This window comes from Littorina saxatilis, linkage group LG8 (assembly GCF_037325665.1).
Source record: "Littorina saxatilis isolate snail1 linkage group LG8, US_GU_Lsax_2.0, whole genome shotgun sequence".
Taxonomy (NCBI): Eukaryota; Metazoa; Mollusca; class Gastropoda; order Littorinimorpha; family Littorinidae; genus Littorina; species Littorina saxatilis.
This window is the reverse complement of record NC_090252.1, coordinates 23,604,501-23,619,131: the sequence shown is the minus strand read 5'-3', so window position 1 is coordinate 23,619,131 and position 14,631 is coordinate 23,604,501. Positions and strand designations below refer to the sequence as shown.

General features: G+C 46.3%; 1 protein-coding gene across 1 annotated transcript in view; it reads left to right on the top strand.

Moving 5' to 3' along the window:
• LOC138973083 (sodium/potassium-transporting ATPase subunit alpha-like) overlaps positions 1 to 14,631 on the top strand; it is a 59,001-nt gene that overhangs the window by 26,402 nt on the left and 17,968 nt on the right. Inside the window, exons 8-11 of the mRNA XM_070345742.1 lie at positions 2,717 to 2,828; positions 3,539 to 3,671; positions 10,697 to 10,889; positions 13,652 to 13,827. Coding sequence (XP_070201843.1) covers positions 2,717 to 2,828; positions 3,539 to 3,671; positions 10,697 to 10,889; positions 13,652 to 13,827 — 614 coding nt within the window. The remainder of the gene's footprint in view (positions 1 to 2,716; positions 2,829 to 3,538; positions 3,672 to 10,696; positions 10,890 to 13,651; positions 13,828 to 14,631) is intronic.

The following is a 14,631-nucleotide window of genomic DNA, read 5'->3' as shown; positions in this document are numbered from 1 at the left end:
ATAGAGCCTTATGTCGGCCATAAAGTTATAGCAGGCCCCTCCTTCCAATAAGACTTATGGAACCCGCTATTGGAGCGTTTAAAATGGCGGCTGCTTTCATGCCGATTCAGGATGAGAAGAAATTTGAGAAGCAACCGGATCTTGCCGCCGGTTCTGCGGGTTATCTTGACTTTGGGCCAGTTTTTACGCGTGTGGATCTTTTCAAGATGTGTGTGGCGAACTGATCGCGGTACATAATAATAATGATAATAATAATAATAATACGGGAATTTATAACATCAAACACAGCATGCAGAACCAGCAAGAGAGTGACTTATACCTTTATGGCGAGGGTACCGGAATGGATATGAGTTTCCAAACCACGAAAGCCAAGTTTTATCAGGAGACAGGCTTTCCAAACTGTCTGCGGCAAATGGTGTAAAACTGACCCGCCGCGAAGCATCACAAAGCTTGACGCATGCGCAGAGACACAGGATGACGGGGAATCCCTTCCACTATCTACGTGTTAAAAATAGAGCCGCTCTTAGCTATTGCAGGCACTATTTGACCTCATGCATGCGGACCGCTGAGTTCTATAGTGCGTTTCATAGCTATGCGCTCCACAGCGCTATGAAATCCTAAAAGTATGGAGGGGCTATGCATTGGGCTCCTGTGCTCTACCAATATATTTTGAAGAATTGCTAAGTACTTGCAAGGGAAACCACACTGTATATGATTATATTGTTCTTTCGCAGGTCAACATGAACAGTTTTTATTCTTTCTTTCCCCTTTTCTGCCACTCTTTGTGTTTTGAGTGGTAAGTGATCGAGTGTGTGACCGTTTTAGATGCCTCTCAAACACAGGCAGCTACATTCTGTCTGTGGGGGGGGGGGGGGGGGGGGGCGGGGTGTGCATGAGATTCTGAGTGCGTGTTTTCATCTCTCCTTGCCTCTTCTTTCTGTACGCATCTCCGACATCAAGAAACAGGTCGGTTGCCGCATGTTGAGAAGTCTACAGTGTATCTCATGTTAGATAATTAATGTATCTTATGTTTGATAATTAGATGTGAGATGATTTCAATGCATGCCATGCACTGAAATGTGTGACAGGCACCTTAGAATTTCTATTATTTTTATTTTATTTGTGCAGAATTAAGAATCTTGTTTCTTAATGAAAAATCTTTAGTTTTTTAATATATAAATCTTTAGTTTCCGATTTGAGAATGTGTAGTTTCTTAATTGAGAATGTGTAGTTTGTGAATTTAAAACCGTCATTTCTGAATGACATCCTTAGTTTCTGGTTTTCCTCTCTCAAGCAGGAAACAGAACTGGTAGATGTATGGGAGTTTGCTAGATTGTTCACTTTTAACTATTTCTGTTGTGCACTTAGGCTAGTCTGATGGACTGTTTCATGGTCACTAACACATGCAATCATTTCTCGATAGCAGAAAATCGTCATTTGCATCATGTAGTTAAGGATGTTTTGTAGTAACTTTGTGTTATTCAAATATAAGTGTTTTTGGTGCTATGTTACACACAATGAAAAGAAGCTAGCCAACACTGTCTACCTTGGTTCTTTTATTTATTGATGTGTGTATGTATTTTAATATTTATTATATTTATTTATTTATTTATCCATAGATTTTAGTGGTCATTGTAATTGGCACATTTTTCCTCACTGAATTTAGCTTGAAAAATCTGTATTCAAAGTCTGTCATTCTTCGGCCTGAACTGAAAGCAACCATAAGGTAGTGTTGTCACAATTAGTCTGTTCTGGCAATCCTTTATCAACTCAGTATTTGGTTTAAACAGTGTTTATTCAACAATTCACAGGTATTTGAACATGATACATGTTAAGGATCAACAACAAGCTCAAGCTTATGGTGGCGACCCTAACGGGAGAATTTAACATGCGACGAGACTTCGACAAGTACTTTTTAAACCAAAACAAATGAGAAACAAACAAAATGTGCAAACATACATATATACATATTTGACAAAAAGCAAAGGCATAATGGAGACAGGACACGACAATAGAATGGACAAAGAATATAAAAGGGAAAAAAAGAGGAAAGGAGAGAGAGAGAGAGAGAGAGTAAGCGAGAGAGAAAGAGAGTACATAAGTATACATCACAATCGCTATAACTTCCTAATTAAATTTAGTATTTCAATTGTCAAGCTGCATAAAATGCAGAACCAGCCTTTCTATCCATCTAAGCTGTCACAAAATATCAAAATCCATCAACAATTTGTTTTAAGTATTCTGCTGTTCTTCTTTCTCGATCACTTCTGTTGATCACATCTATTATTTACTAGCTTAACTGTCAAAATGCTGTGACAAGATATTCATATACCAACACAACAGAACAGAAACATGGAGAATTGCCCACTTCTTACAACCGGGAGCAGTGAACTTGTTAAAATTGTATATATTCTTGGGCAAAATAGCCAAAATTTGAATTTCCGAATAAAATTTACACAATGCTACACCAAAACACCATTTGCTGAGAATTTAAACAAAAAGTTAATTGCTACATTTAAGGTTTGACCAGGGTGGGCAGGTATACAAGTGTTTGTGAATTGAATTGAACTTGAATTTTTGAGGGTGACGAATAAGAAATGCAAGCATGCTTTTTTTCATCCGACCCTCGCCCATTGAGGGTAATTTGAATATTCAAATAAATTGTACGCAATCGGTGTAATGAGTGAGTGTGACTGAGCATACCTGTGTGTTTCAGACGCAACGTACAGCCGCAACGACCCCACCTGGATGTCGCTGGCTCGTATCTCCATGTTGTGCAACCGTGCCGAGTTCAAGGGCAACCAGGAGAATGTGCCTATCCTCAAGAGGTGAGAATGGGCAACAGAAACTTGGTGTATTGAAGGAAGAATGGGCAACAGAAACTTGGTGTATTGAAGGAAGAATGCGTTTGATGGGTTATTATGCTCCCGGGGGAAAACAAACATTAAAATGAACAATGTTAATTCTCTGATTGGGGGAACCGTTCTTTAAGACCTCTAAGACCTCCTTTCTTTCTTTCTTTATTTGGTGTTTAACGTCGTTTTCAACCACGAAGGTTATATCGCGACGGGGAAAGGGGGGGGGAGATGGGATAGAGCCACTTGTTAATTGTTTCTTGTTCACAAAAGCACTAATCAAAAAATTGCTCCAGGGGCTTGCAACGTAGTACAATATATGACCTTACTGGGAGAATGCAAGTTTCCAGTACAAAGGACTTAACATTTCTTACATACTGCTTGACTAAAATCTTTACAAACATTGACTATATTCTATACAAGAAACACTTAACAAGGGTAAAAGGAGAAACAGAATCCGTTAGTCGCCTCTTACGACATGCTGGGGAGCATCGGGTAAATTCTTCCCCCTAACCCGCGGGGAGATCTAAGACCTCCGACTATCTCAAGAAAATCAGGTCTTAAAAAGGAGGGTCTTAGAATATAGGGGAATTACAGAGGTAATGAACAAGACATCTGACAAAACTAAGGTCTTGAAGTGGGGGGTTCAACTGTACTGATATCGTGTATTTTGCTGTTGACAGAGACTGCAATGGTGATGCCTCCGAGTCTGCCCTGCTCAAGTGTGTAGAGCTGTCCATCGGCAACGTCACGGAATTCCGCCGCCGCAACAAGAAGATTATCGAGATCCCATTCAACTCCACTAACAAATACCAGGTACTGCTTTTGTTGGAAACCTTCAAAATCTATTTAAACTAAATGCTGAAATCTGATTGTCACTACAACAACAAATCTTAAACCGAAGTTATTTTGGAACTGGAGCCAGCTTTTCAGCCTGACTGATAGACTGCTTTCGACACTGCTTGCCTTCTTCTGAGGTTTGGTATAACAGGGGCAAAGTTGGACTGTTAACAGTCATGGAAACAGCAAAACTTGATTCAAAGCTCTAAAAAAAAAAAATTAAGCCATTTTGACAGTGTGGTGGGAGAAAGGCGACTCCAATGACTGCCTAAATGTTGCTGAATCATGTGTTGCCATTTTGACATATTTTCTGAAGAAAATGGTCTTAGCAACACATTCCTGCCACTTCAGTGTTATTCACTGTTTTTCACACTGCTGTGCATTTGACTCTCAGGTGACAACATCCCTACTTCTTCTGTGTAATTATCTGATTTCCACACTGCTTTGTATTTGATGTCAGGTGTCAACATCCCAGATACTTCAGTATTGTTCACTATTCTTCACACTGCTTTCAGTATTATTCTGTTTTTCACACGGCATTAAATATCATATTCTTACTCCGAATCACATTAGCATTGAGTCACCTGAGATGCTTATCACTGAAAAACGCTTACCCGGCTAAAGAATTTAAAGGGAAGCAACCCCATCACCAAAACGAAAGTGAAAGTAGCTTTGGTAATGGGCCAGCACACCGGGAGTTACCTCCCATACGGGTGTATGCCACGTCACTTCCTCTAGGAACACGTGCCTATTATCATACGTCTTTTTCACCTCGGAGAGGACGGTTCACTTTTTGACGCTCTGTGGCTGACCTTGTGTGTTTGAGTGACACCCGCCGGCCACGTTACCCAGCTTTTCTGCTCGCCTTGCCTACAGTTTGGTGAGCTCGTTCCCGTTTGTTGTTGGTTGTTTGCGCTGTTTCGTTACTGTACGTTGTCCGTTTTTTACGGACTTGTGTGTCAGTGACTTGCGTGTTTCGCCATTTTGTTGTGTGAGTTAGTTAGCTAACTCGTGTGACTTTGCTAGTAGCTCTGCGTGCCCTCTTTCTGTTTGGGCAAGTGTAGCTTTAGTATTTTGTTGACGCGTAAGCGTGTGTGTTTACTGTGTTTTCAGTCGTTTAGACTTACGTTTCAGTAAATCTTTTTTACTTTGCCACGTGTTGTTGACGTTCGTGTCAGTGTTTTGCGTGTCGCCATTTTGTTGTGTGAGTTAGTTTTCTAGCTCGTGTGACTTTGTTTGTAGCTCTCCGTGCCTCTGCCTTTTGTGGGGCAAGTTTAGCTATAGCATTTTGTAAACGCATTAGTGCGTGTGTTTACTGAATTTTCCAGTCGTTTAGACTTATGTTTCAGTAAATTTTTTCGCGTTGCCACGTGTTGTTGTCAACATGTCTGATTCAGACAAGCGCCGTGGCAAGTCGGACCCCAAGGGGAAAATTAAGCCTAAGTCTTCCTCTTCCAAAGCAACGTTACTTGTTACAGACCAAGAGCGTAACACTTTGTTGGCTGTACCAATTTCGGCGCCTAGCGCTGTTACTACTTCTGCTTCTTTTGCGGCGCCTAGCGCTACTGTTACTTCTGCACCTGTCTCTACATCGGAGACTTCGTCATCGTTGTTAGCACCTGGACAAGGTGCGTTGGTTTCCTCTCTGTTAAAGTCACTGGTTCCGGAAATCCGCAGCTTGGTGCAGGCAGAATTTCAGCGTTCCGTCGCCAGCAGTTCGGCGTTTCCGGCATCTGGCAGTGACGTCCGGGCATTGGCTTCCGTGTCTTTGTCCTCCATTTCCGGCTTGGAGCAGCGTCCTCCCTCTTCAGCGTCGGCTGGTAAGCAGAGCTGGTCCGATAGCCCTCGTGAGGCGCCTGGACGTTCTCCTTCGGGGGACAGCTCTTTCGCATCGGGTCACGACCGATACCTTGCTGATCTTTCATTTCCGGCGATAACCTACGAGGCCCCGGACTTGATCGAACAGCGGCGGCAGTCGGTTTCGACTGCCGCATTTCCGGCACTTGCCGGAAGTGATGATCCGTCCGCTCCGGCACGCTACGGCGGTCGCGGCAGGATGGAGTATTCACTGACTTCCGGTCCTTCCGGATCGCGAAGTCAACCAGTGCAGTCTTCACTTCCGCATTTTGCGGTTCCGTTGACTACACTTCCGGTTTCGGCCGGAAACGCTTCTTCCTCTTCTGGTGGTTCCTTCCGGATACCAGATAGTGGATTACAGCGTGTGCCTTCCGGCTTCCAAGCGCCTATGCTTGAGCAGGTATCACTCCACTCAGTCGGGGGAGTGACGTCAGCTCATCCAGCTCCGGTTTTTGCGGATGGTCGTCCCGCTTACCCTTTACCTTCACAGGGTTTTGGGCGGCAGGATGACGTTAGTGCTCAGGCTTTTCCGGTTTCCGGTTTGCCAGGGCATGCTTCTGCTTCCGGAACTGGTGACTTCGGTCATGGTTCCACGTGTGACTATTCTGATGCTCCATCAGTGGTCAGCGAGGAGTCGCGGGGCGTGTTTCCGTCGAAGCTCAAGGCTGTTCTTGACGTCGCGGCGGAAGTAACGTCTCGTTATTTTCCTGAAGGGGTGGTGGCTGCGGACTCTTCCGCATCATTCGTTCCTTCTGCCATGGCAGACTTCCGGCCGGCACAGGAAGATGTTTCTTCCTTCCGGTTCGCCGAGTCTCCGTCAGTGGCTTACCAACTTTCGCATTCACTGGTTCGTCCAGCACATGCGGGGAGTGGTATTCGGCCAGTGCCTGTTCCGTTACTGCTTCCTTTTGGTCCAGTTCCGGAATCAGCTCAGCAGTGGGTGGCTTCAGCTGCCCAAGCCTCTTCCTTCGTGCCTACGGCCAATAGGAAGCTTGGCATGCCCAATCAGAGCCAGAATTGGCTGGCGTCTTTTGCACTCCCTAGGGCTACCCTTCCGGTTTCCCGGGAATTGCTGCCTCTTCTGACTAAACCGGTCAAGCGTGATTCGGTTTTGCCGGTTTCCGAGGCTTCCCTCCTCTCTGCTGAGGAGGTTGGACGTCGGCAGATCGAACTGTCCTCCATTGCGGAGACTCTCGTTCGGGCTCTGTCTCGGGCATTGACCGATTCGCTAGTTCCTTTCACTCTCAGTGAAGAACAGAATGCGGACGATGTCTCTGCGCTTTTGACCGCATTGGCCAAGGTCAATGAGGAACAATTGCGTCTTTCCTCCCTGCAGTACACCCAAGCGGTACTCTGCAGGAGGGATCTCTTCCTCTCTCAGTCCCAATTCACGGAGCTGGCTACTAGGGAGACCTTGCGAGTCTCCCCGGTCTCAGAGGAGTCTCTCTTCTGTCCGCTGGCACTGGATGCCAGACAGAAGGAGATTCAGTCAAACAAGGACAGTCAGTTCCTTGACTACACTCTGAAGGGGGTGAAACAGTCTCAGCCTTCTAAACAGAAGCAGGCTCAGACATCGTCTAACCCCAAGCCAGCTCAGAAGCGGCAGGCTCCGCCGGCCGCTCGTGGTGGGAAGAAGAGGACGGCATCGGGGAGGGGGCGTGGCGGCTCTGGAAGTAAGCCACACCCCCAATGAAGCGCTCCCGATCTCACCTCCCTCCCGCCCTCCACCTTGGTGATGGCGGGAGGCCCCTCCCGGGCACTTTCTCGTTGGATGTCGGTAGTAGACAGCCAATGGATTGTGGGAGTGGTGAGATCGGGCTTCCGTCTACTCTGGCGGGAGGAAAAGGCGCCTCTTACCCGAGTGCCTCCGCGGTTCAAGCCCCCCTTCTCGCAGGAAGCACGTTCCGTCTTGCAGTCGGAAATTGCCTCCCTGGAGCAGAAGGGCGCGGTGGAGAGAGTTCGGGTCCACAGCTCCCTGGGATTTTACGGGCGTCTGTTCGCTGTTCCCAAAGCATCAGGAGGATGGCGTCCCGTGTTGGATTTATCTCTCCTCAATACTTTCTTGAGGGAGATAAAATTCAAGATGGAGACGCCAGCCTCTGTCCGAGACTCTCTCCGCCCAGGAGACTGGGTGACCTCGATCGATCTCACGGACGCATACTTTCACATTCTTATGCATCCGGCCGACCGGAAATGGCTTCGTTTCCGGTGGGGAGATCAGATCTACCAGTTTCGCGCACTCCCTTTCGGGCTGTCTCTCGCACCATGGATTTTCACCATGGTGGTGAGACAGGTCTGTGCACTGGTGAGGTCCCAGGGTATCCGTCTGCGGGCTTATCTGGACGACTGGCTCATCATGAACCAGTCCCAGAGCGGCTGTTTGCAGGATACCCTGACGGTTCTTCGAGAATCCAACTCGTTGGGGTTCTCGATCAACCGGGTAAAGTCGGAGCTGACCCCGTCACAGACATTCACTTATCTGGGGATGTCTTTCGACACGGTCGCTTGGACTGTCCAGCCTTCTCAGAGAAGGGTGGACAAGCTCCAAGCTCAGATTCGCTCCACTTTACCTCTCCTGATGGCTTCCATCCGCTCGCTCGCCTCCATCTTGGGGCAGATGGAGTCTATGGCTCTTCTGGTTTCACTGGGCCGGGTCCACAAACGTCCGCTTCAGTTCGCACTGAAGCCGTTTGTGGACTCTCCTCTGGTGGACTGGGACGCCCTCATCCCTTTGCAGGGATGGTTCCAGTCTGCGACCCTTCCGTGGTTGGACACGGAGTGGGTCTGCAGAGGTGTTCCGATCGTCGTGCCCCTCCCCGACCTGGACCTCTTTACGGATGCGTCCAGGGAGGGTTGGGGGGCACATACAGATCTTCAGACTACTTCCGGTCTGTGGACGACGGAGCAGTCCTTGTGGCACATCAACTTGCTGGAGCTAGAGGCAGTTGCTCTAGCTCTGGCCAAGTTTCTGCCCTCCCTGTACGCCAAACATGTTCGTCTGTTTACAGACAACATGACAGTGGCGGCGTACATCAACAAGCAGGGAGGCTCGCGGTCCCCGTCTCTCTCGGAGAGGGCTTGCGAGATCCTGGTGTGGTGCTTTCAGCATCATATCACGATCTCGGCCAGGTACCTTCCAGGGAGGCTGAACACTTTGGCGGATGCGCTCAGTCGTTCCGGTACAGTGCTTCAGTCGGAGTGGACGATCACTCACGGGGCACTGCTTCGCCTTTGGGCCCAGGTCCAAAAGCCTCTGGTGGACCTTTTTGCCACAAGGTACTCAAAGAGGCTTCCGGTGTTCGTCTCGCCATTCCCGGACCCTCAGGCATGGCGAGTGAACGCTCTGGACTTTCCCTGGACGGGTCTGGAGGCGTACGCCTTTCCTCCCTTTCCGTTACTCAGCCGAGTAATCCGGAAAGCGGAGATGGAGGAGCCGGCCCTTCTTCTTCTGGTCGCTCCTCTGTGGCCGTCGCAGGTCTGGTTTCCAGATCTTCTTCGGCTCACCCAAGGGCCCCCCATTCCTCTCGCACTCGTGCGAGGGGAACTAGTGCAGCCCCGAACAGGCATTCCACACGAGGAGCCCAGTCTTCTGAAGCTTCACGTGTGGAAGTTGTTCGGGACTCGCTGAAGCGCTCTGGGGCGTCGTCTTTGACTCTGGACTTGGTGGCTCGCTCGCATAGAGCGTCCACCTCTTCAGTTTATGCTTCCCACTGGAAGGCATGGACTGCCTGGTGTTCAGCTAGAGGGGTGAGTTCGGTGGCTCCGCGCTCTATTCAGGTCGCTAACCACCTCTCTTTCATGTCTTCACAGGGCGCCTCAGTCTCCTCGTTGAGGGTCCGGCGCTCCGCTATCTCGGCGACTCTTCAGCAGATTGGTCGTTCTGTTCGAGTCGGGGGCGTTATAGCTGCAGTCATTAAAGGGGCTGCTCTTAAGGAAGCTAAAGCTCGTTTGCCCGCTCCCAAGTGGGACTTGTTTTTAATCCTGGAATTCCTTCGTTCTGCGGATTTTGAGCCTTTAAGCGAGGCCAGTCTGTTCAATGTCACTCGCAAAGCGCTGTTTCTCCTTTTGTTGGCTACGGCCCGACGGGGTAGCGAGGTCCACGCCCTGTCGGGTCAGCCTGGAGATATCTCCTTTGAGCCGGACGGTTCCGCATCTTTGCGTTTCCGGCCTGATTTCCTGGCCAAGAATCAGTCTCCGGGGCAGGCCTCTCCGCTGGTTAGAGTTAAGGCTCTGACCAGCGCGTTGGCCCCGGATGACCCCGATTCGGTCAATTGCCCTGTGAGGGCACTTCGTCTGTACTTAGCCCGGACTCAGCCGATTCGGTCTAGTTCTCAGAAGTTGTTGTTTATCTCTCTCCTTACTAGGCGCGAGAAAGATTTGTCGAAGGTAACGTTGGCCCGGTGGGTGTCCTCGCTCATCAAGCAGGCTTATGAGTGGAGTCGCACAAAGAGGGGGGGGGTTATGCCCTCCTTGCCACTTGACTCGGCCCGAGCCCATGAAACGAGGGCGTGGGCATCCTCTCTGGCAGTTCTGCGCTCCAGACGTCTAGAGGAGGTGCTGACAACTGCGTATTGGCGTTCCGAAGATGTTTTCATAAACTTTTATCTTCGGGACGTCACAGCTCTTCGACAGGATGGCTCCAGAGGCCTTCCAGCGCTCATAGCAGCAGGCCAGTTCCTGTCCAGAACTTGATGGTGAGTTTTGATTCATTTCTAGCCCACCGCCTTGTTGATGTTATCTGCTAATGTGATTCGGAGTAAGAATATGATATTTAATGGAAAATTTCCTAAATAAATTTTCATTTAATTAATATACTTACCCGAATCACATACTGTATTCCCTCCCACCTGCCCCGCTTATGGTTTTAAGATTTTTTAAAGCCGTATGATAATAGGCACGTGTTCCTAGAGGAAGTGACGTGGCATACACCCGTATGGGAGGTAACTCCCGGTGTGCTGGCCCATTACCAAAGCTACTTTCACTTTCGTTTTGGTGATGGGGTTGCTTCCCTTTAAATTCTTTAGCCGGGTAAGCGTTTTTCAGTGATAAGCATCTCAGGTGACTCAATGCTAATGTGATTCGGGTAAGTATATTAATTAAATGAAAATTTATTTAGGAAATTTTCCATTTTATTTGACCCTCAGGTGTCGATCCATGAGACGGAAGACCCCAACGAGCCCCGCCTGCTGCTGGTGATGAAGGGTGCGCCAGAGAGGATCATGGACCGCTGCTCCACCATACTGCTCAACGGCAAAGAACAGCCCCTGGACGATAACTTCCGCGAGGCTTTCAACGCCGCCTACATGGAGTTGGGAGGGTTGGGAGAGCGTGTGCTTGGTGAGTCTTCACATATTTGAGTTGAACTGTTTTATTCAGATAATTACAAATAAGCCCCCCCCCAAAAAATATAGGTGTGGTAACGGTAACATAGCCAAAAAAAATAGGGTAGGAAGGTAGGCAATCACTTTTTCTTTTTTTTATCTTTTTTTTCTAATGTGTACAAGTTAAACCTACTTGACAGGGAAATAAGTGTGCGACTCGGGCGCTTTCGCTTTCATTGCGTTTTCTGCACTCGTTTTCTTGTGTGTTTTTTTTTGGTTTTTTTGACAAATGTAATAAAAAGTTATAGGGTCGGCCCCTAAAAATAGGGTAGGTCGGGTTACCGTAACCACACCTAATTTTTTTTTAGGCCTAACAATGCTGCAAACAATCAATGAAATAAATGGAGCACAACAAGCAAAGCTTTTCAACGTGCTCTTGAAACAATATAATATTTGATTTGGCGGACGAATATGTAGAGGTTACATGCCGAGTCTCAGTGATTATTAAAAATAATGGTCGAAGTTGGCGGATCCTGAAAAATGCGAGCTTTAGCGAGCTTTTTCATGACCGCGAACTGAGACCATTATTTTTTATAATCACTGAGACGAGGTGTGTAACCTCTGTATTCCTCCTTTCTTCAGTTATTCAAAGAAAAGAGGAGTTTTTTTGCGAAAGTTTGATCAAATCCTATTCACTCAACCAGTCAACCTGCGCAGGCGATTGATTAATGCGCGGTTGTATAGTTCCGTGCAAATCATTCCATTCTGTCAACACTTTTTGTCAGTTTTCCTATTTTGGACTAAAATCAAGTACACAGATATGCTGTTATTCTGCTGTGGCGGCAAAGGCAGATATTGTGTGTTCTGTATATGTTTTGGTATCGCTTAGGATAATGTTCTTTCGTCAAATGGGACTAGCAGACGAACTTTTGCACCCGTGTTCCAACGTTAAAAACTGTATGAAGTTCAGTTTTCTGGGGAAATTAATGTATGAAACCGCTTTATGTTGTTTAAATTGATGAGATGTGTGCATTTGGTTGCGTGTGATCTGTTTATTCAAGGAAATATTGTTGAAAACTGACCGTCGGATTGCAGTCTGTTGTCGAAGAAACTGAGTGAAAAGAAGGGGAACTACTCTTGTCGCTAGTATGAGTAACTTGCCTTGCGGGAAATTGCTTGTGATGAACGTTTGAGCACGGCAGATCAAGATTCAGAAAACAACCGAACTCATGGATTTTATATGGAGATTCATGTGTTCAGGCCTGTAGTTGTTAATTTAAATGCGGCATGTTTGTATTGTTTGCTCCAGAGATGTATACTTCGTACAATAGAGCGTTCGGAACTTTTCAGTCGCAAAAAGTAGTACCGAAGCAGAACAACTTCTCAACCCATTGCACAATCAAGGATTCAGGCTGTTGCTGGGTCGTTATTTGTTTGGTTGCTGGGTCATTATCGAAAAATAACTACCCCTACAAGTTTACAGAGGTAAAGAAGCAGAGGGGGGAATAAAACGTATATCAATCACATGTTTTAGTGTCTGTGTGATAGTTTTTGTGTCTGCTTGCTACTGGTTGGCATGTTTTTTTTCTTTTTTACATTTAGTTAAAACTTAGTAAAGTTTTGACTAAATGTTTTAACATAGAGGGGGAATCGAGACGAGGGTCGTGGTGTGTGTGTCTGTCTGTGCGTGTGTGTGTGTAGAGCGATTCAGACCAAACTACTGGACCGATCTTTATGAAATTTGACATGAGAGTTCCTGGGAATGATATCCCCGGACGTTTTTTTCTTTTTTTCGATAAATGTCTTTGATGACGTCATATCCGGCATTTTGTAAAAGTTGAGGCGGCACTGTCACACCCTCATTTTTCAATCAAATTGATTGAAATTTTTGTAAAGCAATCTTCGACGGAGGCCGGACTTCGGTATTGCATTTCAGCTTGGTGGCTTGAAAATTAATGACTTAGGTCATTAAAAATCTGAAATTGTAATAATTTTTTTTTATATAAAACGATCCAAATTTACGTTCATCTTATTCTACATCATTTCCTGATTCCAAAAACATATAAATATGTTATATTTGGATTAAAGACAAGCTCTGAAAATTAAAAATATAAAAATTATGATCACAATTAAATTTACGAAATCGATTTAAAAACCATTTCATCTTATTCCTTGTTGGTTCCTGATTCCAAAAACATATAGATATATGTTTGGATTAAAAAACACCTCAGAAAGTTAAAACGAAGAGAGGTACAGAAAAGCGTGCTATGCAGCACAGCGAAACCACTACCGCGCTGAACAGGCTCGTCAGTTTCACTCCGTTTTGCACAAGCGGCGGACTACGGTCATTGTGAAAAAATGCAGTGCGTTCAGTTTCATTCTGTGAGTTCCACAGCTTGACTAAATGTAGTAATTTCGCCTTATGCGACTTGTTCTACTTTGTTTTGGTACATGTTTTCATTGTTTTCGGAATTTTTTTTTTTTTAAATGTACATTAACTCTTCTGCGACACTGATGTAGCAGCACACAAACAAGTCTAAACAGGCGTGTGAAAAATACCCTTTGAAGGATTTCCAGTATTTTCAAAGCTCTAGGAATCATTTTTAGATCAACAGATTGCATGAGATTTGAATTATTTTTTGGAATTGTGTAGTAATTATGGTGCATGTTTTCAGGCTGATAACATCATGATCTCATGTCTGTAAAAGTGTGTGTGTGCTTTTGGGTTAAAATGATTCTGTTACACAAAATCCTGCATTAGCTCTTTGAACATTTCAGGTTTCTGCGACTACTTCCTGCCCGCCGACCAGTTCCCGCCTAACTTTGATTTTGACCCTGAGGGTCCCAACTTCCCCATCACCGGTCTGCGATTCGTCGGCCTGCTCTCCATGATTGACCCTCCGCGTGCCGCCGTGCCTGACGCTGTGGGAAAATGCCGCAGTGCCGGTATCAAGGTACAGTGAACCCCCCTCTGTCACGACCTCCACAAATCTGGGAAAATCTGGTCTTAAAGGCCCAGTGCAGCTCGCAGCCTTCGTTTTGCGTTTTTGTTGCAGCTGAGTGCATTTACCTGTACTTGACAAGTTCAGTACCTTTAAAATGGGGGTAAATTTACAGAGGATATGAATAGCAGGCCTGGGAACCCATACGATTTCGCCGTATTTTGTACGCATGATTGTCGAGAATACGCTCGGTACGGTCAGTGGGAAAAAAATACGACGAGAAAAATTCCTAGACTACTTTGGTTGTGACAGTAACTGGACTGTCAAGAAGAGATGTCTCGTCATGTATTTCTCTCTCTCTCGACTGTATACAGAGAAAGGAACAGCCTCGCTTTCACCTAGATCCTGCCTAAAAACAATGTTCAGACCTCATGTTCAGACTCGGCGTAATGATTCCAAAAGGACTACTTTTTAGCGGTCAAGTTCAGTTGTCCGCATACTCGAAAGTGAAGAAAAGATGAAACGTTTTGCCACAGTATCGGAGGATGAACTGTCGAAGAAGAAAAAGAATCTCGTGCCAACCACTACGCAGAAGACCATCCGAGTTGTCCAGAAGTTCTGAAACGCATCACGTTCCAAATCAAAAGACGACATTCTATTCTCTTACGTCATTATTCTTGGTTTACGGTACCATTCGGCGGTTTTGCTACGAGTATGCCATAGTCTTGGTTGGCCGAGACCTTGAGGTGGAATGCGAGTGATTAGGTTTGTTGATTTTGCTCGGAGAAGTGGTCCGTGTTCAAGCAAGTTTCTTTC